Below are 27,925 nucleotides of genomic sequence, written 5' to 3'. Positions count from 1 at the left end.
AATTGACTAATAATTGCAGTGGAGTAAAAGTACAATATTTTCCTCTGAGATGTAGTGGAGTAGAAGTAAAAGTATATACAATTGGAAATATTCCAGTAAAGTAAAAGTACCTAAAAATGGTACTTAAGTACAGTACTTGAGTAAATGTACTTAGTTACTTTACACCACTGCAAGTAGGGCGCTAATTTTATGAGAAAAAAAAAACACGAAAGGTTAGATTAGAACATGGAGATAAGAGGTTCTGCGCCGACAGCAACGATTTAATCTGTCGCTCGTTCGTCAGGTGGGGTTTTGATAGCCTCGATCTCCAGGCTTTTATTTTTTTAGTTTTGCTAAAAAATAAAAGCCTAGATCAGCGCGTCGTCGGTGTACCCGGTATAGGAAGTGCTTCATTTCCCCAACCAACCAGAGTGCAGTGGGCGTCGCTCGTAATGTTGTGTTGGCGGGGCGGGGGTTGACGGACAGATCGGAGAACCAATGGGATCAGTCGCATTCTCTCCGCACTGATTTTAAACCCGCCCCGCCTCTATACACGAAAGCAGGAAGGCTAGTGGCAGCCTAGGGTTTTGATGACTTGTACTGTATGTAAATCACAAGAGAGAGAGAGAGAGGCCTGGAGATCCATCGTGGCGGCTGAATTAGAAACCTAGGCTGAGGCTGTCGCTCCTCTTCTGTTTCGAGCAATCAAGCCTGTACAATAAGGTTTTCGCTCTTTTAATCCGTCTGCCTGTCTGGGTCTGTCAAACGCGCACACACACACTGACACACACACATCAATTTTTGCCCCCATCGCCGTCGTTGCTGTCTACCATGCTATCACATACATCAATTGGAGCAGGGAGCTCTGGGTGTTTTCATTTAACCCATTGAGACCTGAAGCCGATTCTACATGTCTCCTAAACCTCAACAGTTTTCTGAAAAACGTATGTTTCTATATCAGTGGTGCTCACTCTTTTTCATATCAAGGACCCCCAGAATTATATGTATTTAACCACGGACCCCCATCAAAATATGTTGTTCCAGGGACCCCCCAGAAGCAAAGATTTGAGTTAAAAATGTTCGCTTTAAAAATATATATATTCAAAGATTTGCACACATTTTCACGATTTTTCAAAAATAGCAGATCTACAAGCTCGTAGCGCGGCACTCGGTGCCGCGCTACGAGCTTGTATTTCTGCTATTTTTGAATAGCCCAAAGTGTAAAATAATGCTTTTTACCTCAAATTGAAAAATGAGACAGTTCCAGGTCTCAATGGGTTAAGAGAAAAAAAACACACTTGTTGTGTGTGCGTGCATGCATGCATGAGTGTGTGCATGCCGTGCGTGCATATGTGCTTGTGTGTGTGTGTGTGTGTGTGTGTGTGTGTGTGTGTGTGACTGTGTGTGTGTGTGACTGTGTGCGTGCGGTCGATTCGGTTCGGTTTTCGGTTGGGTTGGATGACCTCTGACCTCGGTCGCTGTAGTCGTCGATGAGGATGACCTCTTTGAGCAGGACGGCGGGTGTGGTCTCCAGCACGCTGTGGATGGTCCTCAGCAGCGTGGACCAGGCCTCGTTGTAGAAGGCGATGATCACAGAGGTGGTGGGCAGGCGGCGGTAGTCAAACTTCTTGGCTCGGCATCTATCGGGAACACAGGCAGAGACTGTGTAAAGTAACGAAGCACATTTATTTTGGAGGTATTTGTACTTTACATTGAGTATTTCCAATTTCTAATGCTTTTTACTTACTACTCCACTACATCTCAAGAGGCATATATTGTACTTTTACTCCACTACAATTATTTGAAAACTTTAGGTAGTTACTTTGTAGATTTAGATTGTTATATTATAAAACATACATTTAGCCGTATTTTATACCTAGGCTATTTGAAAATAGCAGATCTACAAGCTCACAACGCGTCGCGATGCGACGCGTTGTGAGCTTGTAGATCGGCTATTTTCAAACATTTTAGTACTTTTACTTTTGGTACTTTAAGTACATTTTGATACCAATACTTCTGTACTTTAAAAAAAAAATTGTATTCCGGACTTTTACTTGTAACAGAGTACTTCTACATTGCAGTATTGATACTTTTACTTAAGTAAAAAATGTGAGTACTTTTCCACCACTGGGACCAGGGCACATAGACATCAAAGGGGGGCTTGAGTCTCTCTCCAGACCATGAATGCAGTTTTTTTTAACCACTTCAACCCCAACAGCCCCTATTCAGAGGGGATTCAGGGCTCACTGCGAGCTTGTACATCTGCTGTTTTTGAATAGGTTTTAAAAAAATAGGGAAAATGTTCAGACAATTTTGAATAATGTTGATTTAGTTCTTTTTTTCCTCCATAAAATCATGAATCTTCTCTTCTGGAGGTCCCTGGCACAAAAATAAAATCAGATGGGGGTCCGTGGCCAAATACATATCATTTTGGGGGGTCCTTGACATGAAAACGTTTGAGAACCACTGATATAATTCATCTATTTGTGATGTCTTCCAGCACGCGCGCACACACACACACACACACACACACACACACACACGCACACACACACACACCATCAGGGGATCGATATTCTGTGAGTAGTCGCAAAATTCTGGCACTGAGACCACACAGCCAGAAATAAGTTTGCCAGTGAATGATATAAGTGTGTGTGTGTGTGTGTGTGTGTGTGTGTGTGTGTGTGTGTGTACATGTATATGTATATGTGTGTGTTAGGGGTGTGCCGATACACTAATTTCACCAAACGATACGATACGATATTTGGCTCACAACTTCGATACGATTTTTTTTCAAAACGATAATTTTTTTCCCAAAACGATACATATCGTCACGAAAACGTATCGCGATATATCGTGGGACGATATATCGGCACACCCCTAGTGTATATATATGTATATGTATATGTATATATATATATATATATATATATATATATATATATATATATATATATATATATATATATATATATATATTTGGTCGAGGTGGCTTTGGCGAGCTAGCGTGGGAGTGGTGTGTGTGTGTGTGTGTGTGTGTGTGTGTGTGTGTGTGTGTGTGGAGGGGGAGTGGTGTGGACGGGTTCGTTTGGTCCTATTCCAGATGGGAATCATTAGAGTCAATAAAAAAAAGAGCCAGAGAAATATGTGTGCAGAAGAAATCACACCAATGATCAACATACCACAGAGCAGCTCTTAGAGAGAGAGACCACAGCAACATGGACAGAGAGAGAGAGAGAGAGAGAGAGAGAGAGAGAGAGAAGGGGGGGAGGGAGGGAGACAGGCCCAGCTGGATGAAAACGAGAGCTAGAGGCGAGCTAGGTTGCGAAAAATGCAACGATAGAGAACAAGGAGAGGACACTTTGCAGTGTGTCTGTGTGCTAAAAAAGAAACAGCTTGTACTTTTAAAAAGTAAAAACAAACACGCTTGCTCGCACACACGTGCGTACAGACACGTACACTCATACATGTGCGCGAGCGAGCGAGCGCGCGCGCACACACACACACACACACAACATTACAGTCATTTAGCAGACGCTTTTATCCAAAGCGACTTACAATAAGTGCATTCAACATAGGTAGGGAACGAAACTACTAATCACCAGAAGCATTTAAAGGACAACTTTATTTTTTTACAACCAAGGTTTATGTTTTAGAGAGTAATTAAAGTAAATAAAAGATGAGTGTAATTTTTTTTTAATTTACTGCTTTCTATAGTTTTAGCAATTTTCGCAACCTTTTTTACAGTGGGCGGGGGCATTCTGTCCGATGGCTAAATATGTCTTTTTTTTACACAATAACCCGGTGTTTTCTTTATTATTATTTACAGTAGCTCTTCTAGCCCCCAATAACTCACATCTGGCCATCAAAGACCACAGGACCTTTTTTATTGTGTAAAAAAGGCATATTTAGCCACCGGACAGAATGCCCCCGCCCACTATAAAAGATATTGCGAAAGCTGCTAAAACTATAGAAAGCAGTAAATGAAAAAAAATGACACTCATCTTTTATTTACTTTAATTACAAGCTAAAATATAAACCTTGGTTGTAAAAAAAAAAAAGTTGTCCTTTAAGTGCATTCTCTTCTAAAACAAACAACCAAGAGTATACCTAGTGTTAAAGTAAAAGTGCAATATATCAGCTACCAACTTTCATAAACAGATGAGACAAAATAGGAAAATCAACTGAGCAAGAGCTAAAACAAATAAGTGTATCGAATAAACAAGATCCAATAAAACAGTAAGACAAGAGTTCGTACAACTAGTTAACAACAAGTAGGCAAGGCGAAGAGGAAGGGTGGTGTTTCCCGAAGAGGTGGGTTTTCAGCCTGCGGCGAAAGATGGGCAGTGACTCTGCTGTCCTGACATCACAGCAGAGTCACACGCACGCACGCACGCACGCACGCACGCACGCACGCACGCACGCACGCACGCACGCACGGCGGGCTGCCTGTCCACATGCCTAGACACAATCTTAAAAAAAAGTGGGCTTAACCCATTAAGACCTGGAACTGTGTCATTTTTAGATTTGAGCTAAAAAGCATTATTTTACACTTTGGGCTATTCAAAAATAGCAGATATACAAGCTCATAGCGCGGCACCGAGTGCCGCGCTATGAGCTTGTAGATCTGCTATTTTTGAAAATTTGTGAAAATGTGTGCAAATCTTTGAATATATATTTTTTTTTTAACATTTTTAACTCAAATCTTTGCTTCTGGGGGTCCCTGGAACAAAATATTTTGATGGGGGTCCGCGGCCAATCCGTCCAGCCCAGTGACAGACAGACAGTAAAGGGATAATTAGTGTTCTACTCCTGAGCGCTGCGCTGGGCAGCTTTCTTAGTTAGCACCCTCTCTCTCTCTCTCTCTCTGGGGACAGCTTATCTGGCTCGTCTAAAAGTAAAGAGAACGGGGGGGGGGGGGGGGGGTAAAAGAAATTGTCTTAAGTGAGCCGGGCCGGGTTCTCGCGGTGGAGATAGATAGCAGGCCTGGGTTTCATTAAGGGAGGGGGGGGGGGGGGGGGGGGGGGGGGCTGGGGAGGGAGCTGGGGGTGGCTCATTAGGGGGAACAGGCCGAGGAGGCGAGAGGAGGAAGAAGTGGGTAATAAAAGACATTACTACTACAGTCCATGGGCGTCAAGACTCACTGCCAACATCACTGACTGAGCAGCAAGCTGAGCACAGCTGGAGACCATGAGGCCAGATGGAGAGAGAGAGACAGAGAGAGAGAGAGAGAGACTCACAGACAGACAGACAGACAGACAGACAGACAGACAGACAGACAGACAGACAGACAGACAGACAGACAGGCAGGCAGGCAGGCAGGCAGGCAGGCAGAGTGTTTATTTTGTTTTCGTCAGTGAAAAAAGGTAGTCGACGAACATTTTTCGTTATAGTTTTAGGGAAAGTCAAAGGGGTTTTGAGTTTCCAGATGTGCGCTCCTACTGTACGTACAACTTGCAGTTTTTAGTTTTTTTCTCACACCTTAACTAACGTCCATAGCATATCATGTGTACACAGTATATCCGCTGCTATGCTCGCACACCCTCACGTATACCTCAGGTACTTACCGCTGACCCTGGCCCATAAACAGTAAAAAGGATGGACAAAGGAACGCCCATAGACTGGATGCAGGACGTAAATGAAGCCTATATATATTTTTTTTTAAATGTACTTGAGTAAAAGTACAAAAGTATTGGTATCAAAATGTACTTAAGGTACCAAAAGTAAAAGTACTAAAATGAAGAGAAAAAAAATAATAGTAAATAGCCTAGGTATAAAATGGGGCTAAAGTGGTTAATGTATGTTTTATGTAATAATGTATATCTGCAACGTAACTAATAACTAAAGTTTTCAAATAATTGTAGTGGAGTAAAAGTACAATATTTGCCTCTGAGATGTAGACGGAGTAGAAGTAAAAGTATAAGGCAATTGGAAATACTCCAGAAAAGCAAAAGTACCTCAAAATTGTATACTTAAGTACAGTACTTGAGTGAATGTACTTAGTTACTTTACACCACCGGCTTGTTCCACACCCAGTAAAACCCGACTCCTAGTACTCACTCAGCCATGCGGTGGTCCTGGATGTGCCGATGGAGGGAGATCTTGTCGCTGGCGTAGATGTTGATGGCGTACCTCTCCACGCTGTCCTGCTCCAGCTTCTTGTCGTCGGGGCCCAGGTTGTTGAGGCGCGTGGCGTGTCCCCACTCGCCCGGTGCGCCGCCGTCCGGCGCCGGCTTCACGTACACGGGCCGCGCCAGCTGGCCCTCCGCTCCGGCGCCACCGCTCTCCTCCAGCGTGAACTGCCGCACCAGGAGGCTGCGGCCACCCCCGTCCTCCTCCTCGCCTCCTCCTCCAACTCCTCCCGCCGCCGCGGCGCCGGAGGCGGAGCCGCCACCGGGCGACAGGGACGAGCGGCCCACCACCACGTAGGCCAGCCACAGCAGCCACAGGAAGAAGGCGGCCTTGGCCAGCGTGCCCAGTTTGCGCGAGCAGCGCCCCCTCATGGCTCGGCTGGGGTGTGGGGGCGGCGGCGCGCGAGCTTCTGCTGCCTGGTGTCAGGGTGTCCTCTGCAGGACACGGCCCTCTGCGGGGGACAGGAGACGACAGCAACCTCATTACAGGACAATTCTTAACACGTTCACTGCCAGGTATTCATTCATTCATTCATTCATTCATCCGCCCCTGCCTGAGGTTTTACCGTGTTTTGATGATCCACGGGAGAAAAATTAAATCAACGCGGATGTAAACATGTCTGGGTGGAAAGACGAGTCTCTCTTCTGGGTGAGGGGGGGGAGGGTGGGAGAGTGGGAGAGTGAAAGAGCGAGAGGGTGGGAGGGTGAGAGGGTGAAAGAGCAAGAGGGAGAGAGTGAGAGGGTGAGAGAGTGAGAGGGTGAGAGGTAGAGAGATCGATAGGGTGGGAGGGTGAGAGAGATAGTGACAGAGGGTGAGGGAGAGGGTGAGAGAGATGGGAAGAGTGGGAGGGTGAGGGAGTAAGAGTGAGAGAGAGTGAGAGGGTGAGAGAGGGTGAGGGAGAGGGTGAGAGAGATGGAGAGAGTGGGAGGGTGAGGGAGTAAGAGTGAGAGAGAGTGAGAGGGTGAGAGAGATAGTGAGAGTGATCCAATACATGAATGGATAAACTTGTTAAAGTGATTGTGATGCTGTAGACTATTAACTACTTTTGCTGCAGGGACCCCCTGAAACCACCCCAGGGGGGTTTCCATGTTGAAAAAATGTTCATACTTTAAAAAGCAGAAATGGCTGATCTACAAGCTTACAACGTTGTAAGCTTGTAGATCAGCCATTTCTGCTATTTTTTTTAGCTTTTCTTTATATAAAATGAATAAATCAGTCAGTCATTTCTTTATGCATTTCAGTTTTGGCAGATCTTCCCTGTGCAATTCTTTATTACAACGCCTCAAAAGGCAAACAAAAATGCATTTTGCATTCATACGTTTCAATGTTTAATGCCAAGAACACAATTACATTGTTTAAATCGTTTTAATCGTCAACTTAACCCATTAAGGCCTGAGTCTGATTCTTAAAATGTTTTCTAAATTAAAACAGATTTTTGAAAAGAAATATAAAAAATATTTTTTTTACGATTTTTCAAAAATAGCAGATCTACAAGCTCATAGCGCGGCACTCGGTGCCGCGCTATGAGCTTGTAGAGCTGCTATCTCTAGCGAGAGAGAGAGCCGTGTAGTCACTGTCAGCTGCACCGCACGGTCGTCACTCATCTACACTTGACGTTCAGAGTGTAATCACACAATTCTGTTGCATTAATATTACAGCAGGGCGGCCACTGTTTAGGGCCCTACGGTGTGGCCTGTGCTGTGCCAGGCAAGAGGCTTAGCAGAAACATTGATCCCTCTCTCTCTCTCTCTCTCTCTCTTTCATCCTCTGGGGCATCGCTTTCAGTGTTGCCAGATCTTGCAAGAAACACAAGCAACCAGGGCTATTATACGAAAACAAGCCCAAAAGAAGCGACTATCAATTTTACCACTGTAAAACCTATATGCATCGGCTATTTGAAAAATCGGCCGATCTACAAGGTCACGGCGCAAAACTACGGATGCGCCGTTAGTGAAATGTTGGCCCATATCCCAACATAAACAGCTCGAGCGCTGTATTTTTTATTTTTAAACGTTCCAACTTGTTGACCCTTTTGAAAGCCTACCCAGAAAACACCGATTGAATCTGCAGCCTTTCAACGTCACAAAAGGCTTTTTCAGCTTCAAATTCAAAACATAATTATTATAAGATAAAATATCTGTCTAAAACCGATTATATTATTTTGATATCGGTTCGATATTGCATTTTAAGGCCAACATCGTCCGATACCGATATGACGATCGATTAATTGTCCATCCCTATTTAGAAACAAGCCCCCCCCCCCCCCAACTTACACGCATCACAAATACAGCTGCTAAAATCATCGGTCTCCCTACACCCAACCTCACAGAACTGAACAATAGATCCATCACACGCATAGCTAACTCCATAGTTCAAGACACCACCCACCCACTCAACAAATTCATCAATCTCCTACCCTCAGGGCGCAGGTACAGAACACTCACGTTTAACAGGGCCCGCTTTAGGAAGAGCCTGGTCCCTGCAGCTATCGAGGTCCTGAACAAAAGGCCCCGCTGAAAAATCTGTCCTATTAACACCAGTTGTCTTGTTGCTTGTTGTCTGTCTTGTGTGATGTGTAATGGTCTTTTTATGTAATGTACAGTCAGTGAAGACGAATTTCCCCACGGGGACCAATAAATCTAATCTAAATCTATCTAACCCCCCCCCCCAAAAAAAAACACGCAACCTACTTACCGGCTTTACAGGAAAAACAAGCCTAAAGTCACTCACAATTAGCAGACATGGCAACACTGATCGCTGCCAGGCAGGCCACTCCCCCTGAGCCCTCCTGATAAAAGTGGAGCGCCACACACATGCATAGCTCCAGTGTGTCCCCCAACAACCACCATTCACACAGGATGCTAAGTAGTAAAGTACGCTTCATGTCCAGTTCGCCCAGTGTTCACTGGTTGGTTGTATACCTCGGCTGTGTGCCATGTCACGCACCGGGGTAAAAAAAGAAAAAAGCAGACTTACAAGGTCACACACACACACACACACACACACACACACACACACACACACACACACACACACACACACACACTAAGTATACATCAGGCTTGTAAATGAAAGGAGTCGTCCACAGACTCTGAGAGCTGTGGTCAAATAAGAAGAGACAAAAAATATGGGGGGAGAGAGAGAGAGAGATGGAAAAAGTGTGTGTGTCACTATACTTGTGAGGACGTCACAATGTCCCCACAAGTATAGTAGAATATGAGAAATAGACGTTGAGAGGACCGTTTTCCTGGTTTTATGGTTAAAAAAAGACAGACGTTTACAATTAGCAAAGGATTCAGGTTGGGGTTAGTGTTGGAATAAAAGAGATAAACATGTCGATTCATATTTAGTTGCGTGCCAGACTAGTGTCGCGCACCGAAAAATAGCCAATCTACACGCTCACAACGCATCGTGCTTAGCAAATTATGTTTTATTTATTTCCGGCAGTCAAAGAGTTATAAATGGTATTCATAAACTCGCTGTCCTAAAAATGTTCACGTCCTCGCAACTTAAGTATAGTAATGCAAACCTGTGTATGCGCGTGTGTGTGCGTGCGTGCGTGTGTGTGAGCTGCTAAATTAGTTACTACAGCGTCACAATCGTTTTAACCACTTGAACCATATTTTATACTTTAGCTGTTCAAAAATAGCTGATATACAAGCGCTGTGCTACAGTATAAGCATGTAGATCTGCAATTTCTTTTTTGAAAAATCGTGAACATTTTTGCAGATCTTTAAATGTATATATTTTCCGTTTAACTCAAATCTTCGCTTCTGGGGATTCTACAAATGACTTCTAAATCCTAACAGTTTTTGGACCACCCACGTTGCTGCAGACCCCCATCTCAAAATATGTTGTTCCAGGTTGTTTTCAAAATCATTTGAAAATAGCAGATCTGCAAGCTCATTGTGAGCTTCGGCTAATTTCAAATGGCTAATTTCGGCTATTTTCAAATGGCCAAAATATATATAGGGCTGAAGTGGGTAAAGTATGTTTGTTTTGTAATAATCATCAAAATCTACAAAGTAACTAAAGTTTTCAAATAATTGTAGTGGAGTAAAAGTACAATATTTACCTCTGAGATGTAGCGGAGTAGAAGTAAAAGTATTGGAAATTGGAAATACTCCAGTAAAGTAAAAAAAAAAAAAAAACTAAAAATTGGACTTTAGTACAGTACTTGAGTAAATGTACTTAGTTACTTTACAGCACTGCTGGCTGGGCCACTGGCCAGAGGAGTGACTCTCTCCGGGAGTCCTGAGGTTACTAAAATGGAGAGAAGGAAGGCCTCTCTCTCTCTCTCTCTGGGGGCTCGGCGAGAGCACAAAACCCCCTTTTATTTAGCAGCCCGTCACACCTTCCTTTCCTCACTCTGCTCTGAATCAGATATACTAGAGGGGAGAGGAGGGAGCTGTTTGGGAGCGAGCGAGGTCTGTGACAAGAGGGCTTAAGATGCAGCCTGAGCCTCAATCCTGCCCCACTTTTTTGTCTAAAGTGGCACCGCAACAACAAAGAGAGCGCGAGAGAGAGAGAGAGAGAGAGAGAGCGAGAGAGAGAGAGAGAGAGAGCTAGGGAGAGAAGCCAACGACGGATAAGGTTTGCATTCATCTCCAGCGCAGGTTTCACCCTTTCACCTAAAACCAATCAACTGCTACAAAGAGAGTGTCCATTCGGAGTGCGACTGTACACGTCGGTTGCTGTCGGGGCAGGAACCTCTTATCTCCATTATTCTAACTTGTTTCCGTACATTAGCGGCCCTACTTGATGGGTATACAGCGTCACACAAGGGCATCAAATAAAGTAGCAGATCCACAACAAGATGTAGATCTGTTTCTTTTGCTATTTTTTGGAATTTGAATCCTGGAAAAGTGACAGTTTTTGGACATAATGAGGTTTCCACCCGACAGAGAAGAAATATTATTTCTAAAGTGTAACGGGAAAGCACCATGGCCGTGGTGTGTGCTTATTATAGCCTACGTATGAGAGCTTACTATGAGCAAGCGGACAGATACATTTCAATATGTTAACAAATTCATTGCCAGGTAGTAATTAATTAATTCATCTGCCACTGGCAGCAGTTTTACCTTATTTTGAGTCTTTTTGACGATCGACAGAGAAAAAAAGAAATCCACACGGATATACAAACAATGTCTCGTGGAAAGACGAGTCTCTCTCGTTTTCACCAAAAACGCAATCTGGGAAAATACATTGGAGGTAAATGTATTTTTATGAATCTGATGACATTGTAGCGGACGGGGTGAAAATGTCATTTTCGGGTGGACCCTTCTCTCGAAGTCAAGGCATCATTCTTAGGCTGGCGAAGAGCGCCCTCTAGCGCAATCACTGAAAAACACCTGATGACGTAATATTAGGTCATTGGCGGTAAAGCGTTGGATGACGTAATATTATGTCCACATGGATTAAAGCAAAATAAAATCTCACGACTGATAAAAACGTTTGTTTCCAGGCCATTTCCTAATATGCAATTTGTGAAACAGCGTGAAAGGAACACACACACACACACACACACACACACACACACACACACACACACACACACACACACACACACACACACACACACACACGTTGTGTTTCATAATTAGCACAATATGTATAATTATGATGTTTTGGTACTGTAGCTATACAACCAACCAGTTGAAGAAATTGCAGATTGATGCTAAAGTCAGCCATACCAGCCCTGACAAAAAAAAAAGGTAATTTAAAACAAAATGCCAGACGCCAGAGGGTTAACCCTTGCTTTTATGAAATATCTGAGATCATTAGGATTTTCTGGAGGATTGAGCCACTTGTTTGACCAGTTTGACCACTTCAAGTACTCTTTAACACATCGCTATTTTAACACTTAAAATAGCGAATAACCGGAAATAGACAATCTACAAGCTTACAACACGTGCAGTGCAATGCGTGGTAAGCTTGTCGATAGTCTATTTTCGGTGCATGATATTGCTTCCATAGAACATCGGTTCTCAAAGTGGGGTCCGGGGACCCCCAGGGGTCCTTGAGGGAGTTCCAGGGGGTCCCCAGCTAAATGATAGATTAGGCACCAAATGGACCCTTATGGGTCTGTAACTCAGAGAGTGTACAAATGGAACCAAATGGACCCTAACGGTCCATTTGGTTCCATTTGTACACTCTCAGAGTTAAATTGACATTGATTTTACAATATAAATTGCGGTCCAAGTGATAGAAATGCCATTAAATGGAGGTCTGTAGCCCTAATGCATGTCAAACTGGGGGTCCTTGAAATTAAAATGGTTGAGAATCACTGGAGCCGTAAAAAAAATCTTCTCCCTGGCATATCTTTTGAAATGGGGGTCCGCAGGCTAATAAGTGTCAATTTGGGGGTCCTTGACATGAATAAGTTTGAGAACCACTGCCATAGAAGACATGCTGACTTCTATGGAATCCGAATGACTGAAAAATCAGTCGTGGCGACTGAGAACTTGAATCCATGCGTCCATGGCAGTGAATGTGTTAAGTGCATAATAGCCTACAAGTATGTTATGACGAGCCTATGAGCAAAGAGACGGGCATATTTCAACATGTTAACTACATAATAGCAGCATACATGTAATTATGTGAACTTGTGAGCCAAGAGAGATGCATTTTTGTAACACTGTTATGTTGTCATGTTGGACATGGGTGACAGAGCCACATGATTAGCCTTGGTTAGTCTGGGATGGATGGAGAGAGAGACCACACTGACTCAACTTCAAGAGCTATGTTATAAAGAGGGAAGCGATTGGTTCTCAACTTTTTTTGCAGGCATTTTGAACTGGGGATCCACTTTAGAAATGTGCAGATACCAGATAGCCTGTATGTATACACTTATACTGTATGTTGGTTTGTTTACTGTTGAGTAGGAAAACAATGTTGCACATTAATAATAAGTCATTATCTGGGGAGTGGGGACCCCCCCAAAATCATTTTGGGGGGGTCTTTCATTTTGGGGGTTGGGACCAGGGGGGTCCCAACCCCCAGTATTGGGAACCACTGTTGTACACCATGGCATGCACCATAGATGCAAACTGGAGCTGGAACTTCATTGAAGTCAACGAGAGCCGGTTTGACCAGCTTATGAACAAACATTTGTTTAACGCACGCTGGATAAATCTGTCATCCCCAGTCTCCACACACACACACACACACACACACACACACACACACACACACACACACACACACACACACACACACACACACACACACACACACACACACACACACACACACACACACACACACACACACACACACACACACAGTGATATGATATTTTGTATATGTATAATAGGGGTGAGTGATGGCGTATTTAAGCAGCCACGCCTGCCCCAAGTCAAACGAATAATTGGGCTAATGTGGGCTGGGTGTGACAAGAGAAGACTGCTTAAAATGTCCCATCGCCACCAACCTAGCTCTAACAATAGCAGCCTGTTTCATCATCATCATCAGGAGACCGGTCCTGAGAGATGGGCGAGTCAGCTTTAGCCAAGACGAAAAAAAGAAAGAAAGACATGCCATCTCCGGTTTACTTCCCGCAGGTTGGAGCCTTATTATTTCCAATGGAAGAGTGAACGTGAACACAGCTTCTGAACCATTCTTTGGCCCGGGTGGTCACTGAACTAAATATTGGAACCCGATCGTCACAAGCCACTAGCCTCGCGTAGCCAGACTATATCACTGCGTGGATACGAGTCTGGTGCTTCCGTGAGGACGTTTTGTTTTCCCAAGGGGCGGGATCAAAACAATGGCCCTCGACGCAATTGGTTAGACCTACAACCAACTACCAATTACAGTCTCCCATATTCGAATACTGGGCCCTGATTGGTCACCCACGTCTTCTGGAGCAGGAAATGGATTCTCTAGGGAGCGGTGCCAGACCCAAATCGCAGAGTGCAATTTTTTTTTGCACTCGCAGATTCGTCTGGTCCCAGGCTAACAAGCCACCACAATCCTCCCAAGATTTTTACCCACTAAAATGGCTTTTTTTCAGGGAGACAAATCAGGAGAAAATCTACTTGACCTACGACCTTTCTCTGTCCCGGGCAACACACTCTCGTGGGATCTAACACCAATAAAACATCGGACGTTTCGCGAGAGTAGACTGACGCCCACTTAGGAGACCATGGGTCGGTTGCACCAAGAGGGATTAAGCTTTAACCTGGTTTAAATCAAGGTTTATCTATTAATCCAGTTGCACCAAACTTTAAACCTAGTTTCCACTAACCAGGTTTAGTTTTAAACCATCCTTTTAATCTTGGTTTTCATTTTCACAGTAAACCTGGATTAATGTTAATCCTGTTGCACCACTACTTTAAACTCCAATTTAAATGTCAGTAAGGGATTAATTTTAAACTTGCAGTACAGGTGGTTTAAATGTAAACATGGCAGCATATATCAGATGGCTCCATGAAAACGAAAGAGTAGCTCAAAGAAAAATAAGGGACCGTCTAAACCCAGTCGAATGTTATGATAATGCTGAATTTAAAAGGCGGTACAGATTCAGCAAAGAGTCTGTAATGAGAATAATTGATACATTATCTCAAAAGCCCACATTATCTCAAAAGTGAATAAAAAGTAATTCTAATGATATTTGGCTCAAGAGAAGAAGTATTCCTTTTTATTTACAGCGCAAATCCAAGATGGCGGACACACAACAAAGTTTAATCCATGAAATAATCACTGTTTAAAGTTTTAATCACTGTTTAACGTTTTAATCACAGGTTAAGGATTTAAATCACAGATTTGTTAAGCAATGCTTAAAATTAAGTGGTGCAACACAACTCGAATTAAAATAAATCCTAGATCAACAAATCTTTGATTAACCCTAAACTAAGCTTTATTTAATCCCTTTTGGTGCTGCACCAAGAGGGATTAAGCTTTAACCTGGTTTAAATCAAGGTTTATCTATTAATCCAGTTGCACCAAACTTTAAACCTAGTTTCCACTAACCAGGTTTAGTTTTAAACCATCCTTTAATCTTGGTTTTTATTTTCACAGTAAACCTGGATTAATGTTAATCCTGTTGCACCACTACTTTAAACTCCAATTTAAATGTCAGTAAGGGATTAATTCTAAACTTGCAGTACAGGTGGTTTAAATGTAAACATGGCAGCATATATCAGATGGCTTCATGAAAACGAAAGAGTAGCTCAAAGAAAAATAAGGGACCGTCTAAACCCAGTCGAATGTTATGATAATGCTGAATTTAAAAGGCGGTACAGATTCAGCAAAGAGACTGTAATGAGACTGCCACGCCTGCCCACATTATCTCAAAAGTGAATAAAAAAGTAATTCTAATGATATTTGGCTCATGAGAAGAAGTATTCCTTTTTATTTACAGCGCAAATCCAAGATGGCGGACACACAACAAAGTTTAATCCATGAAATAATCACTGTTTAACGTTTTAATCACTGTTTAAAGTTTTAATCACAGGTTAAGGATTTAAATCACAGATTTGTTAAGCAATGCTTAAAATTAAGTGGTGCAACACAACTCGAATTAAAATAAATCCTAGATCAACAAATCTTTGATTAACCCTAAACTAAGCTTTATCTAATCCTTCTTGGTGCAACCGACCCCATGTGTAGGATTTGTGTACCCATTCGCCTCTAGTGGCTCCAATTGGGATGACTTTATTAATCTTTATTAATAATTGAATGTCTTTGGCTTTAGTTTAAACCACCGTCACTCACGGCAGGGTGGTTGGTCTGTCGCGGGACTACTGGTTTGACACTGAACACCCCCACGTCCCCACGTCTGCATCCCCATCCCATGAAGCTGAGCCAACTTTGAGAACTGCCACATACCGATGGAGAGAGTTGACTCACTGTAACCGACCACCAGAAGTTACAACAGCACAGTGCAGACAGACAGCTCTTGGTGGGGTGGGTGATGATTACATTTGGTGTATACAAGAGAGAGACAGAGAGAGCTGGAGAGAGATGAGTCAGTCTGCGGAAGTGTAAGGATGTTGGACACACACACACACACACACACACACACACACACACACACACACACACACACACACACACACACACACACACACACACACACACACACACACACACACACACACACACACACACACACACACACACACACACACACACACACACAGCCTGCAGGGCGATAAAATGAAAAACTATTTCACTGTTAACAACTTGTATAAGCTACTGTTTGGGTTACATAAGTACGTCTGTTCTTTTTCCTTCTAGTAGCCTTGGGGCTACCTACTCCGATGGAACACATCTGACAGCCTGGTTCATATGCCATAAGATATTATTGTAATCTAATTAAAGACAAAGTTAGACTGACTGGTCTCTAGGTTTAAAAACACAGGTTGCAGGTGTCACTAAATAGTGTGGTAGTAGTTGGATACGAATCTCTAGTGGACTTTTATTATAGTCTAATTAAAGACAAGTCAAGTTAGATTGACTCCTACAGTGTCGTCTAGTGGACTTATTATAGTCTAATTAAAGACAAGTCAAGTTAGATTGACTCCTATAGTGTCGTCTAGTGGACGTATTATAGTCTAATTAAAGACAAGTCAAGTTAGATTGACTCCTATAGTGTCGTCTAGTGGACTTATTATAGTCAAATTAAAGACAAGTCAAGTTAGATTGACTCCTATAGTGTCGTCTAGTGGACGTATTATAGTCAGATTAAAGACAAGTCAAGTTAGATTGACTCCTATAGTGTCGTCTAGTGGACGTATTATAGTCAGATTAAAGACAAGTCAAGTTAGATTGACTCCTATAGTGTCGTCTAGTGGACGTATTATAGTCAGATTAAAGACAAGTCAAGTTAGATTGACTCCTATAGTGTCGTCTAGTGGACGTATTATAGTCAGATTAAAGACAAGTCAAGTTAGATTGACTCCTATAGTGTCGTCTAGTGGACGTATTATAGTCAAATTAAAGACAAGTCAAGTTAGATTGACTCCTATAGTGTCGTCTAGTGGACGTATTATAGTCAAATTAAAGACAAGTCAAGTTAGACCGACTAGTCTAGGGCAAAAAAACAAAAACACAGGCTGCAGATGTCACTAAATAGTGTGGTGGCTAAAGATGGATGGGGGGGAAGGGGGGAAATGTCTAGTGGACTTGTTATCATCTGTCATTACTAGAGAAGAGAGTGAGACAGAGTTAAAATTGGGGCAGAGAGAGAAGAGGGAAAACTTCCAGATCTGTCATTAAACCCTCTCATCAAACCACACACAGCTGAGAAGCAGGCTGACTGTGTGTGTGTGTGTGTGTGTGTGTGTGTGTGTGTGTGTGTGTGTGTGTGTGTGTGTGTGTGTGTGTGTGTGTGTGTGTGTGTGTGTGTGTGTGTGACACACACAACAGACACACAGCTGAGCAGCAGGCAGCACGCCTGACTGTGTGTGTCTGTGACACACAACAGACAGTGTTGCCAGATCTTGCGAGCAACCGGGTCTAGGAAAACAAGGCCAAAAGACTATTATGGGCCACGTTGAGCAATTTCAACCTATATTTGAAAATAGTAGATCTAAAAGCTCACAACGCGTCACATCGGCTATTTTCAAAATAAACTTCTTTTTTTTCAAAAGAAATAAGCCACTACACTTTAGAAACAAGCCTAAATAGGCAACTACACTTTAGAAACAAGCCCAAATAGGCAACTACACTTTATAAACAAGCCCAAATAGGCAACTACACTTTATAAACAAGCCCAAATAAGCAACTACACTTTAGAAACAAGCCCAAATAAGCAACTACACTTTAGAAACAAGCCCATATAAGCAACTACACGTTAGAAACAAGCCCAAATAAGAAACTATACTTTAGAAACAAGTCCAAATAAGAAACTACACTTTAGAAACAAGGCCAAATAAGCAACAACATTTTACAAGCGAGCCCAAAAACCCGCAACCACCAATAATGTACAAGCGACTTGACAGAAACACAAAAGTCGCTTATAATAAGCGGACATGGCAACACTGCTCACAACAGAACAGGATGAGACGAAACTAAAATTAAACCTTCTCCATCTCCACTCCTCCTATCAGAAGAGGAACTATATGCAAATCTCAGTGGCCTGTACCATGACTCTCAAACTTTTTCGTGTCAAGGACCCAAAATGATATGCATTTGGCTGTGCCCGCCCACCACCACACCACCCATCTCAAAAATGTTTTGTGCCAGGGATTTTTCAAAAATAGCAGATCTACAAGCTCATCGTCGTGCGGCACTCGGTGCCGCTATGAGCTTGTAGATCTGCTATTTTTGAATAGCCAAAGTATAAAATATAGTTAAAATGGGACCTCCCCCACATCTGAAAAGGTTTTGTACCAGGGACACCCCCAGAAGAGAAGATTCATGTTTTTTTTTTAAATACCATATTTTTCAAAGATTTTTTTTTTCCAAAAATAGCAGATGTACAAGCTCGTAGATCTGCAACTTTTTTAATAGCCACCACACATATACATATATATACACATATATATTGTGATGCTATGTTAACTACTTTTGCTGTATATGTATTATGTATATGTAAATATATGTATGTAAATGTGATATAGGGCTGTAGTGGTTAATGTACGTTTTGTAATAATAATCAAAATCTACTAAGTAACTAGCAACTTAAGTTTTCAAATAATTGTAGTGGAGTAAAAGTACAATATTTGCCTCTGAGATGTAGTGGAGTAAAAGTAAAAGTATTGGAAATTGGAAATACTCAAGTAAAAGTACAAACACCTCAAATTGCAGTACTTGAGTACAAGTAAAAAGTTACCTTCCACCACTGATAATAATAACATACACACATAACCCCTTCTTTATCTGAATTGACAGAGATTATAGAAACAGCTTTCGGTGGGGTCACGAATTTCGATGCAACAGCAGCAACAGCACCACCGCACAAAACGTTGGTCAAAGTTGGTCAGGAAGTCTGTCGTTACATTGAAAATCACACTGAAAACTGTTAGCACACTCAAAACATGCACATGGCAACAATAAACACATGTATTTATGACTACACAACATGTCCTCTGGAAAAAAAAGCTATAGAGTCGAAGTCATGGTATAGTATGACGATGACAATTTAAAACAAACAAAACTATTCCATTACCGTACCTTTATTTATCACAAGCTATACATTCCTTGTGGCTCCATGTTTTAGTTCCTCTGGTTCCTCTGGGTGTTTGCAATAGTGTCAGTGTGGGTCTACACTTTGTTAAAGCTCCTCTCTCTCTCTCTCTCTCTCGGTCTCTCTCTCTCTCATCTCTCTCTCTCTCTCTCTCTCTGTCTCTGTCTCTGTCTCTCTCTCTCTCTCTCTCTCTCTCTCTCTCTCTCTCTCTCTCTCTCTCTCTCTCTCTCTCTCTCTCTCTCTCTCTCTCGCGCGCCCTGGTTATCCTGGATGGTACGAAACAAAACCTCCCATAGCCCAGGGGGATGGTCGGCCTCACTCTGATTGGCTTTGACTGGTTGTCAAGGCAATACTCTCTCTCTCTCTCTCTCTCTCTCTCTCTCTCTCTCTCTCCTCTCTCTCTCTCTCTCTCTCTCTCTCTCTCTCTCTCTCTCTCTCTCGCTCTCTCTCTCTCTCTCTCTCTCCTCTCTCTCTCTCTCTCTCTCTCTCTCTCTCTCTCTCTCTCTCTCTCTCTCTCTCTCTCTCTCTCTCCCTTAACCTCTTTCTCTCTCTCCCTCACTGGCTCACCCTCTCTCTCGTGTGTCTGTGTCTGTCTGTCTGTCTGTCTGTCTGTCTGTCTGTCTGTCTGTCTGTCTGTCTGTCTGTCTGTCTCTCTCTCTCTCTCTCTCTCTCTCTCTCTCTCTCTCTCTCTCTCTCTCTCTCTCTCTCTCTCTCTCTCTCTCTCTCTCTCTCTCTCTCTCTCTCTCTCTCTCTCTCTCTCTAACGTTGGAGCTTAATTATTAACTAACTATTAATTAAGAGGTATATTAGCCGTTAATGCCTCTTCAAACAAGAACAGGCTGTACTGCCTGTCTTGCAGTAGCTGGCGAAAACTTCTGGGAACTCAGATTAGTCTTACAGTAGCTTTATAGCTGCCGTTTGGAGTAGTGCTTTTAACTGTGCGGTAAATTGTATGTATTCCCACAGAGTCCTCAACGTTATTTATGACTCATTATTTATTATGAACCAACAACAAGTCACATCCAGTGTTGTGCCTGAACGCGTTCAATGAACGATCGTTCATGAACTCGTTCGTATTTTGGGCGAACGTGAACTGAACGTACTGTATATCCGCTAGATGAACGTTATTGTGAACGCGTTCATTCTGGCGTTTGTGAACGGCGTTCTCTCTTCGTTCAAACTTCGTTCAAGAGTGTCCCAAAATTCCATGGTTACATCGGTTTGTCATGTTGTATTTCATCCTATTCTGTGTTTCCGAGACGTCTTGAACGCACCATCAGCCAAAAAAAGAGAAAAGCAAGGCGGCGTCTCACATTCATGTGCGCAGCGCGGAGACCGACTCCGAGTGAACAGTCTCATTGCAGCGACAGCTAGTGAACAGCGCAGACATTTACGGCCACTCGGCCAGGGCGAAGAGCTGACACTTTATCCGCTCTGCGAAGCTCATTTCCCGGCCACAAGCATTTGGAAGTTGACTTGTGTCTCTTCCAAAGTATCGGTGTTGTTTCCTTGGCTTCACTGCCGACAAAATTAACTTGAAGCTGGGCTGAATTAATAAAGTAAACACCGCGGAACGGCGAAATGAGTTTGGGATGTTACAACAACATGTCCGGACCGTGGCTGATGCGTCGTGCACCGTAGCCTACAGCCGACTTTAGGACGGTAGCCCCGGCCCCCGAACCTCTGAATGAACGTATTGTAGTCTGGACGTCCGACCCGACTTTATTTTGGCATTAAAAGTGGACTTCTGCACCTGGCTTTTGATGTTAACAGTGTCATACACTCACTTTGACAAGCCCCCAGCCCCCCGCCAAGATGAATGAAAAATTAAAACACCATTACATTATTATGCATTACATTAGTATTAACCACATGAACCCCAGATGGGGGGCACATAAGCCAAAAATAGCCGATCTACAAGCTCACAACGTGTTGCAGCGCAACGCCTTGTGAGCTTGTAGATCTGCTATTTTTGGCAGAGAGAAAAAAAGCGTCCAAGAAAAGTAGGCCTCCCACCAAGATGAATGAAAATCTTTAGAAAATAGCAGATCTACAAGCTCACTGTGTCGCACCGTGACCTGTTGTGAGCATAGAGGTATAGGTTGTGAGCTTGTAGATCGGCTATTTTCCAATAGCCAAAACTTAAATAGGGCTGAAGTGATTCATGTATTTGCAAAATCTACATAGTAACTAGTAACTTCAGTTTTCAAATAATTAAAAATAAGTACAATATTTGCCTCTGAGATGTAGAGTAGAAGTAAGTAAGTACTGAAAACTGCTAATACTCTAGTAAAGTAAAAGTACCTCAGTCAAAATTGTACTTAAGTACAGTACTTGAATAAATGTACTTAGTTACTTTACACCACTGGAAATAATAAATATAGGGTGCTTTGTGTATGTACACCAGAGAGGATATAATGTATAAGAAAATCAAATAAATAACATTGGTTTTATAATGTATTGGATAAAAAATAAAAGTATAGTAATAATAATAAATAATAGATTCGGATGCATCCTGCTCCATATACAATACAATACAATGCACTGCTTTTCAGTTAATCATTCAAGTTTGAGACAATAAAAATATGCGATTAATAAGCGATTAATCGCGTGATTAACTACACAAATCATTCGATTAATCGCGATTAAAAATTTTAATCGCCTGACAGCACTAATATATATTGAAAAAAAAGAACGAAAAAGAACTGAACTAGTTCATTTTTTGAACCATGAACTTTAGTTCAAAATTTTGAATTATGAACTGAACTTTGAACTAGTTCATTTTAAAATTTGTGAACTGAACTTTGAACTAGTTCATATTTTAAGTGAACTTTCCCAACACTGGTCACATCTCGACGGCTCTTATCTCTATCTGTGGGGTTGACAGTTCACTCAGTGACATGATGACAGCCGTGTAAAGCGGTTGGCCAGACGACCCGCTACAGCTAGCCAATCACAGCGCGCCTGTCCCCCCAGGCCATGGGGCTGTTAGACGCTATAATAAATGCAGATGTCAGCAACAGCATATAACATACACGCCACCACATCCTCCTGCATGGCTGCCTACTTGTCTCAAGGCCAGTACTGTACATGAGGCCAGTAGTTCTCAAACTGTATCATGGGTTGCCAGATCTGCTTATTAATACCTCCCCGCAAGATTTTATTTGAAAATAGCCGATCTACAAGCTCACAACGCATCGCGACGCGTTGTGAGCTTGTAGATCTGCTATTTTCAAATACCACGCAATGCACGCAACCAGCAGCGGCTAGAGGCACTCGTCACCGATGATGAACGCACCGTAATGGTGAAAAATATGCCGTGAACGTCCAAATCTGGCGGATAAAAGCAGCGCAGCACAGGGCACCAACCTTGGGGGCTTCACCAAACAGCAGTTATTGTTTAGTTACTGTTGATACTTTTCATTGGTTCAATATTCATAAAAGAAAACTCATAGACACACTTAACCAACTTTCACTGACATGCTTTTGCTCGTTTTTTTGTTTTTAAATAGCAAAAAAATAGCAGATCTACAAGCTAGACCGGCTATTTTTTGCTACTTTTGTGTTGACACTCTAGTATGACGAAGTAGGGCACTCATTTTATGGAAAAAAAACATAAAACCTTTAAATATGGAGATACAGTACAAGGAGATACAGCTGTGTGGTTTGTGTGGGCTCAGTTTTAATAAATGAATGCTTATGCGAGTCCATTGAAAACATTTACTGTAGTGTTGAGGAGCATCCCTTTGTACACTTCCTCGAAAGGAAGATTGGCTTCTTTATGAAGGGCGAGCTATAAAGTAATACTGTATGTCGGAATCGGATTACAGAGATGCTTAACGCAGCAACAGGTCCTTCAATGGCTCTTGCATGTAATCTTCATTTTCTGTTGCTGTTTAACAAAATGTAATACTTTTATGTTAAGATTTGATCTATTGTTGCTGTAAATTAGATTTTATATCCTTGTGCTGCTATTTGTTTTAGTACTACATTGAAGGTTACAGGAAAGAAATTGTTCACTGCTTTGTTTAATAAACAAATATATTGACTTCCCAAGTAAGATTTCAAGCTTCAGTAGTTCTCAAACTGTATCATGTGCAGGGTTGCCAGATCTGCTTATTAATACCTCACCGCAAGATTTTATTTGAAAATAGCCGATCTACAAGCATCGCGACGCGTTGTGAGCTTGTAGATCTGCTATTTTCAAATAGCTGATGTATATGTTGAAGTGCTCATTTGGCCCATAGTCGCTTCTTTTGGGCTGGTTTTCCTAGACCCGGTTGCTTGTTTCTCTCACAGAATCTGGCAACACTGATCATGTCAAGGACCCCCACATTGATATGAACTTGGTCACAGACCCCCCCCCCCCCTCCCCATCTGAAAATATTTTGTGCCAGGGACCCCCAGAATAGAACATTTGTGTAAAAAATGCTAAATTATAAGAACATTTTCCAAACATTTTTGAGTTTTTTTAAATAAAAAATAGCATGATTATCTAGATCTGCTATTTTTGAAAATAGCCAACGTATAAATGGAAAAAGTGTTGTAAAATGACTGTGATGCTGTAAAATGATGCTATAATGAGCCATTTACATGCAGTAGCCTACTTTGCTGTTATTATGTAGGCTAATGTTTACGTCCCCTTTTTGCAAAAAAAGGAAAGTTTGTCAACGCCACACCAGTGTTCTCAAACATTTTAATGTCAAGGTCCCCCAAATGAATATGTATTTGGCCTCCCCATCTGGACATATTTTGTGCCAGGCACCCCCATACAAGATTTGTGTTGTTGGAATGTTGTTCTTATACATATATAAACTCCTGGTAGGAGGGTTAAAAATGCGACTGTTTTTGCAGTTTTTTTGTTTGTTAACTGTTTTTTGACAGTTGTATTGTTTTTGAATTGGGCTGGGCTGGGCAATTATCGAGACTTAATCGATACCTTGATATGAGACGTTCGTTTCAAGAGAGATCATCTGGGATTTGAGATTTTTTTTTTTTCTGGGTTTAATCACGTGGCTCGCTGCACTATTTCCCATTTATCTTTCTTTTCTTGTCCAAAACTACTCTCTCTGATGTGAATTGGGGCGTGTCATGTCCTTGAAGCAGTTCTGGCCGGCCTCATTTGAAAAGATGAGTAAAGAAACAACTAGATTGCAAGGCAAATCGAGATCGGAACGAATGGCTAACAATGGCGGACAGGAGGGGCCCACCTCTGATGCTAGCGCGGAGCTGGATGGCCTCGACCCAGCAACAGCCAGGGCTTTCCAGGCAATGACGGAACACATTACAAAAGCGATGGATGACAAATTGAACCCGCTTTTGCTGTCCATTCAGACTGTTGTGACTGAGCTACAAGTGGCTGAAAAACGGATTTTCGAAATAGAAGAACGCGTGGAAGCGGTTGAAAAAGACGTCACCGACAACGACAGCCGCGTACTGCTGCTCGAGAAACAACTGCAAGACACAATGGAACGTCTGGACTCAATGGAGGACAGGAATCGGCGCGATAATTTAAGAGTCTACGGTGTTAAAGAGGGAGTGGAAGGAGGCGACCCCCTGAAATACTTCGAGACCTGGATACCTAAGCTGCTGAGGATACAGACTAAGACGGGATCGATTAAATTGGACCGTTGTCATCGCCTAGGTCCTAAAACCGACCAGGGATCCAAACAACGCGACCAACCTGCCCCACGGTGTGTGATACTCAAGCTACACAACTCCAGGGACAAGAAGACGGTGATGGACGCAGCCAGACTGGCCGCGGAGAGGGGAGAGCATTCAAGGCAATTCTTTTTATTATTCCTGAAATGGTAAAAAAAAAAATGAAAATGGCCGATCTACAAGCTCAAAATAAAATGTATTCACAATACAACATTTATATTACAATAGTTGAGGCATATACGTTCCTTTTGCCACTATAAAAAAAGAAAATCACAGATGAATCCCATTTTGCTGCAAAAGCATTCAGGATAAACCATACCACTGGCCTTTTCCAAAGTACCACCAGAAGCAGATATATATTTTTTTCTTTTTTTTCATTTAGAATAGCCAATTATTTTTTTCTCCCCAATTTAGTCATTTTTAGGGTTGGGATCCAGAACCGGAACCAACATTGAGTAACCGGAATCCGTTCCAGAAGCGGTTTCATCACACTGTCACAGAGCTTCACGTCTGCTATACAACCATGACCAAACGTTCTCAAACGTTTGAAGAAACAATAGTTTATTTCCATGTCGGCCCAGCCCGTAGTTTGTACATTGTACACAGAAGTTGTGATGTTTAAATGTAAATTTGTTTTTTTGAAGATTTTTTTTAATTTATGGCTGCATAGAGAAATATCTATATTCAAAGACCCAAGTTCAGAGATTTAAGCTATACAATGACCATACCGGTGGTTCTCAAACGTTTGAAGAAAAAATAGTTTATTTCCATATCGGCCCAGCCCGCAGTTTGTAAATTGTACACAGAAGTTGTGATGTTTAAATGTAAATTTGTTTTTTTGAAGATTTTTTTAAATTAATGGCTGCATAGAGAAATATCTATATTCAAAGACCCAAGTTCAGAGATTTAAGCTATACAATGACCATACCGGTGGTTCTCAAACGTTTGAAGAAAAAATAGTTTATTTCCATATCGGCCCAGCCCGTAGTTTGTAAATTGTACACAGAAGTTGTGATGTTTAAATGTAAATTTGTTTTTTTGAAGATTTTTTTAAATTTATGGCTGCATAGAGAAATATCTATATTCAAAGACCCAAGTTCAGATTTACAAAAAATAAAATAATTCAAGTTCTGTGATTTATCGTACTACGGATGGAGATACAATAGTTGAAGACAAACTCTTGAACTTTCTCCCGATTAAGTCGAGAACGCTTGATCAAGATAACATTATCAAGATAGATAAGACTAACTTCAGTTCACAACGGATTGAAGCCTCCAGAGAAGGAGGAGCTGTTTCCTGACTCTAAACGCTGGTCAGCTCACAGAGGTGAGAAGAAAGACAAACTCTACATCAAAATGTGCTTGGCTGTGTTCAAGGAGAAAGGGGAGCTGGGACCAAGATTTGTGTCTCATTTCCTTGATGAATTACCTCCCATTTTATTCAAACATGTGGATGTCTCTGCCCTACTGGGAAGAATGCAGCAGATCAACGCAGACATTGAAGATCTGAAAACGTCACTTACCTCGCAGGCAACGCTGCTGGAGGTCTCTGGCTCCTTTAACCGGCAGCTGGTGGCGGTGGAAAACACGGTTATGGAATGTTGTTCTTATACATATATAAACTCCTGGTAGGAGGGTTAAAATGTGACTGTTTTTGCAGTTTTTTTGTTTGTTAACTGTTTTTTGACAGTTGTATTGTTTTTGAATTGGGCTGGGCTGGGCAATTATCGATACTTTATCGATACCTTGATTTGAGACGTTCGTTTCAAGAGAGATCATCTGGGATTTGAGATATTTTACTACTGCTGCTGCTGGGGCTCCGGCTCGGCAACTGCAAGGGTGGAGGTAGACTGAAAGAACGTTCCCAATCGATGGTCTTGAAGGGCGGAGCCAAACCCAGGCGCTGGATTCCAGCGCCTGGGTTTGGAGCACTCTGATTGGTTAGGAGATAACAAGGTCCTAAGACCAGCGTTCCTGCAAGGTTCTCCCAGGCTTTTTTTCTTTTGAAACAAAAAAAAAATGCATGGGTTTCGGAGGCTAGGGTGGAGGAGACGGTGGTGGCCCTGGCGGGACAACGGGGACTTTTCCCCTCAACCCGGAAAACTCCGAAGCGAGGAAGGGGGTGGTCGTCACCTGAGCCCCCTGGTGTGTCCTCTGCGCAGGGGAGTGACACTGCTCCCCCAGGGAAGACGGAGACTCAAAGCTGGAGCACAGTGGTGAAGCGGGGGCACATACGAACGGCAGCCCCTGAGGGCTCTGCTCACCGCGCAGCCAAACTTCCACGAAAATAAGTTGGAATTACTGGGACGGCGGTGATAAACGATGAGAAGCTGTCCACGGTGAAAACAAAGTTAGTCAGTTAGTCAGCGTGTTTGCTACGAAATTTACATTGGACCTTGATGCTGATACTCTCCGTGACTTCCTGCAAGGGAAGATGAACCGGGAGGTGAAGTGCAGGAAAATCGAGACGCCACACAGCAGGTTCAGTTCATTCTGTATCACGGCTGAATGGAACGAATGGAAGGAGATGTACTACCCACTGTTCTGGCCAGCAGGGTCCGTCGTCAGACAATACTTCGAGCCTCGCCGACCAAGAGGAGTAGCAGGCGGGGTGAGGCTACCAGAGAGGATCTCTTCCCCGTGGAGCGAGGGGTCGTCGTCACCCCCCGCAGTCGTAGCTGTGGAGGTGACCAGCGCCAACGGGGAGACCAGCAGCCCTGCTGGGAATATGTTAGACTCTTAATGCGGGTTGTATCCTACAATTCTCGTGGCTTACGAGTAGGACATACGGCTGTCGACAAAGCGAGGCGGCTGGTGGTGGATACACTACTGGCTGACTGTGACGTCTTGTGTATACAGGAGTCTTGGATGGCCAAGCAGGACTTGGATAAACTGAACACACTGCACCCTGACTTCCATGGAGCGGGTGAATCCACCACGGACCTTAGTACGAGAATTCTGCGAGGTAGGATACCTGGTGGATTTTTAGGTTTGGGATCCAGAACCGGAACCAACATTG

The 27,925-nt window shown here is 42.7% G+C and overlaps 1 protein-coding gene across 1 annotated transcript in view; it reads right to left on the bottom strand.

Annotated features, from left to right (window-relative positions):
- The window catches only part of poc1bl (POC1 centriolar protein homolog B (Chlamydomonas), like), a 51,344-nt gene extending 31,969 nt beyond the window's left edge, over positions 1-19,375 (bottom strand). Inside the window, exons 1-3 of the mRNA XM_084080933.1 lie at positions 19,234-19,375; positions 6,040-6,562; positions 1,450-1,619 (exon numbers count right to left, since the gene is read on the bottom strand). Coding sequence (XP_083937059.1) covers positions 1,450-1,619; positions 6,040-6,482 — 613 coding nt within the window. The 5' untranslated portion in view covers positions 6,483-6,562; positions 19,234-19,375. The remainder of the gene's footprint in view (positions 1-1,449; positions 1,620-6,039; positions 6,563-19,233) is intronic.
- Between the last annotated feature and the right edge of the window lie 8,550 nt (positions 19,376-27,925).

Source organism: Gymnoscopelus microlampas (genome assembly GCF_963454915.1).
Source record: "Gymnoscopelus microlampas genome assembly, chromosome: 15".
Classification (NCBI taxonomy): domain Eukaryota; kingdom Metazoa; phylum Chordata; class Actinopteri; order Myctophiformes; family Myctophidae; genus Gymnoscopelus; species Gymnoscopelus microlampas.
Note: the sequence above shows the minus strand (reverse complement) of the source record. Positions and strands in the feature narration are given on the sequence as shown.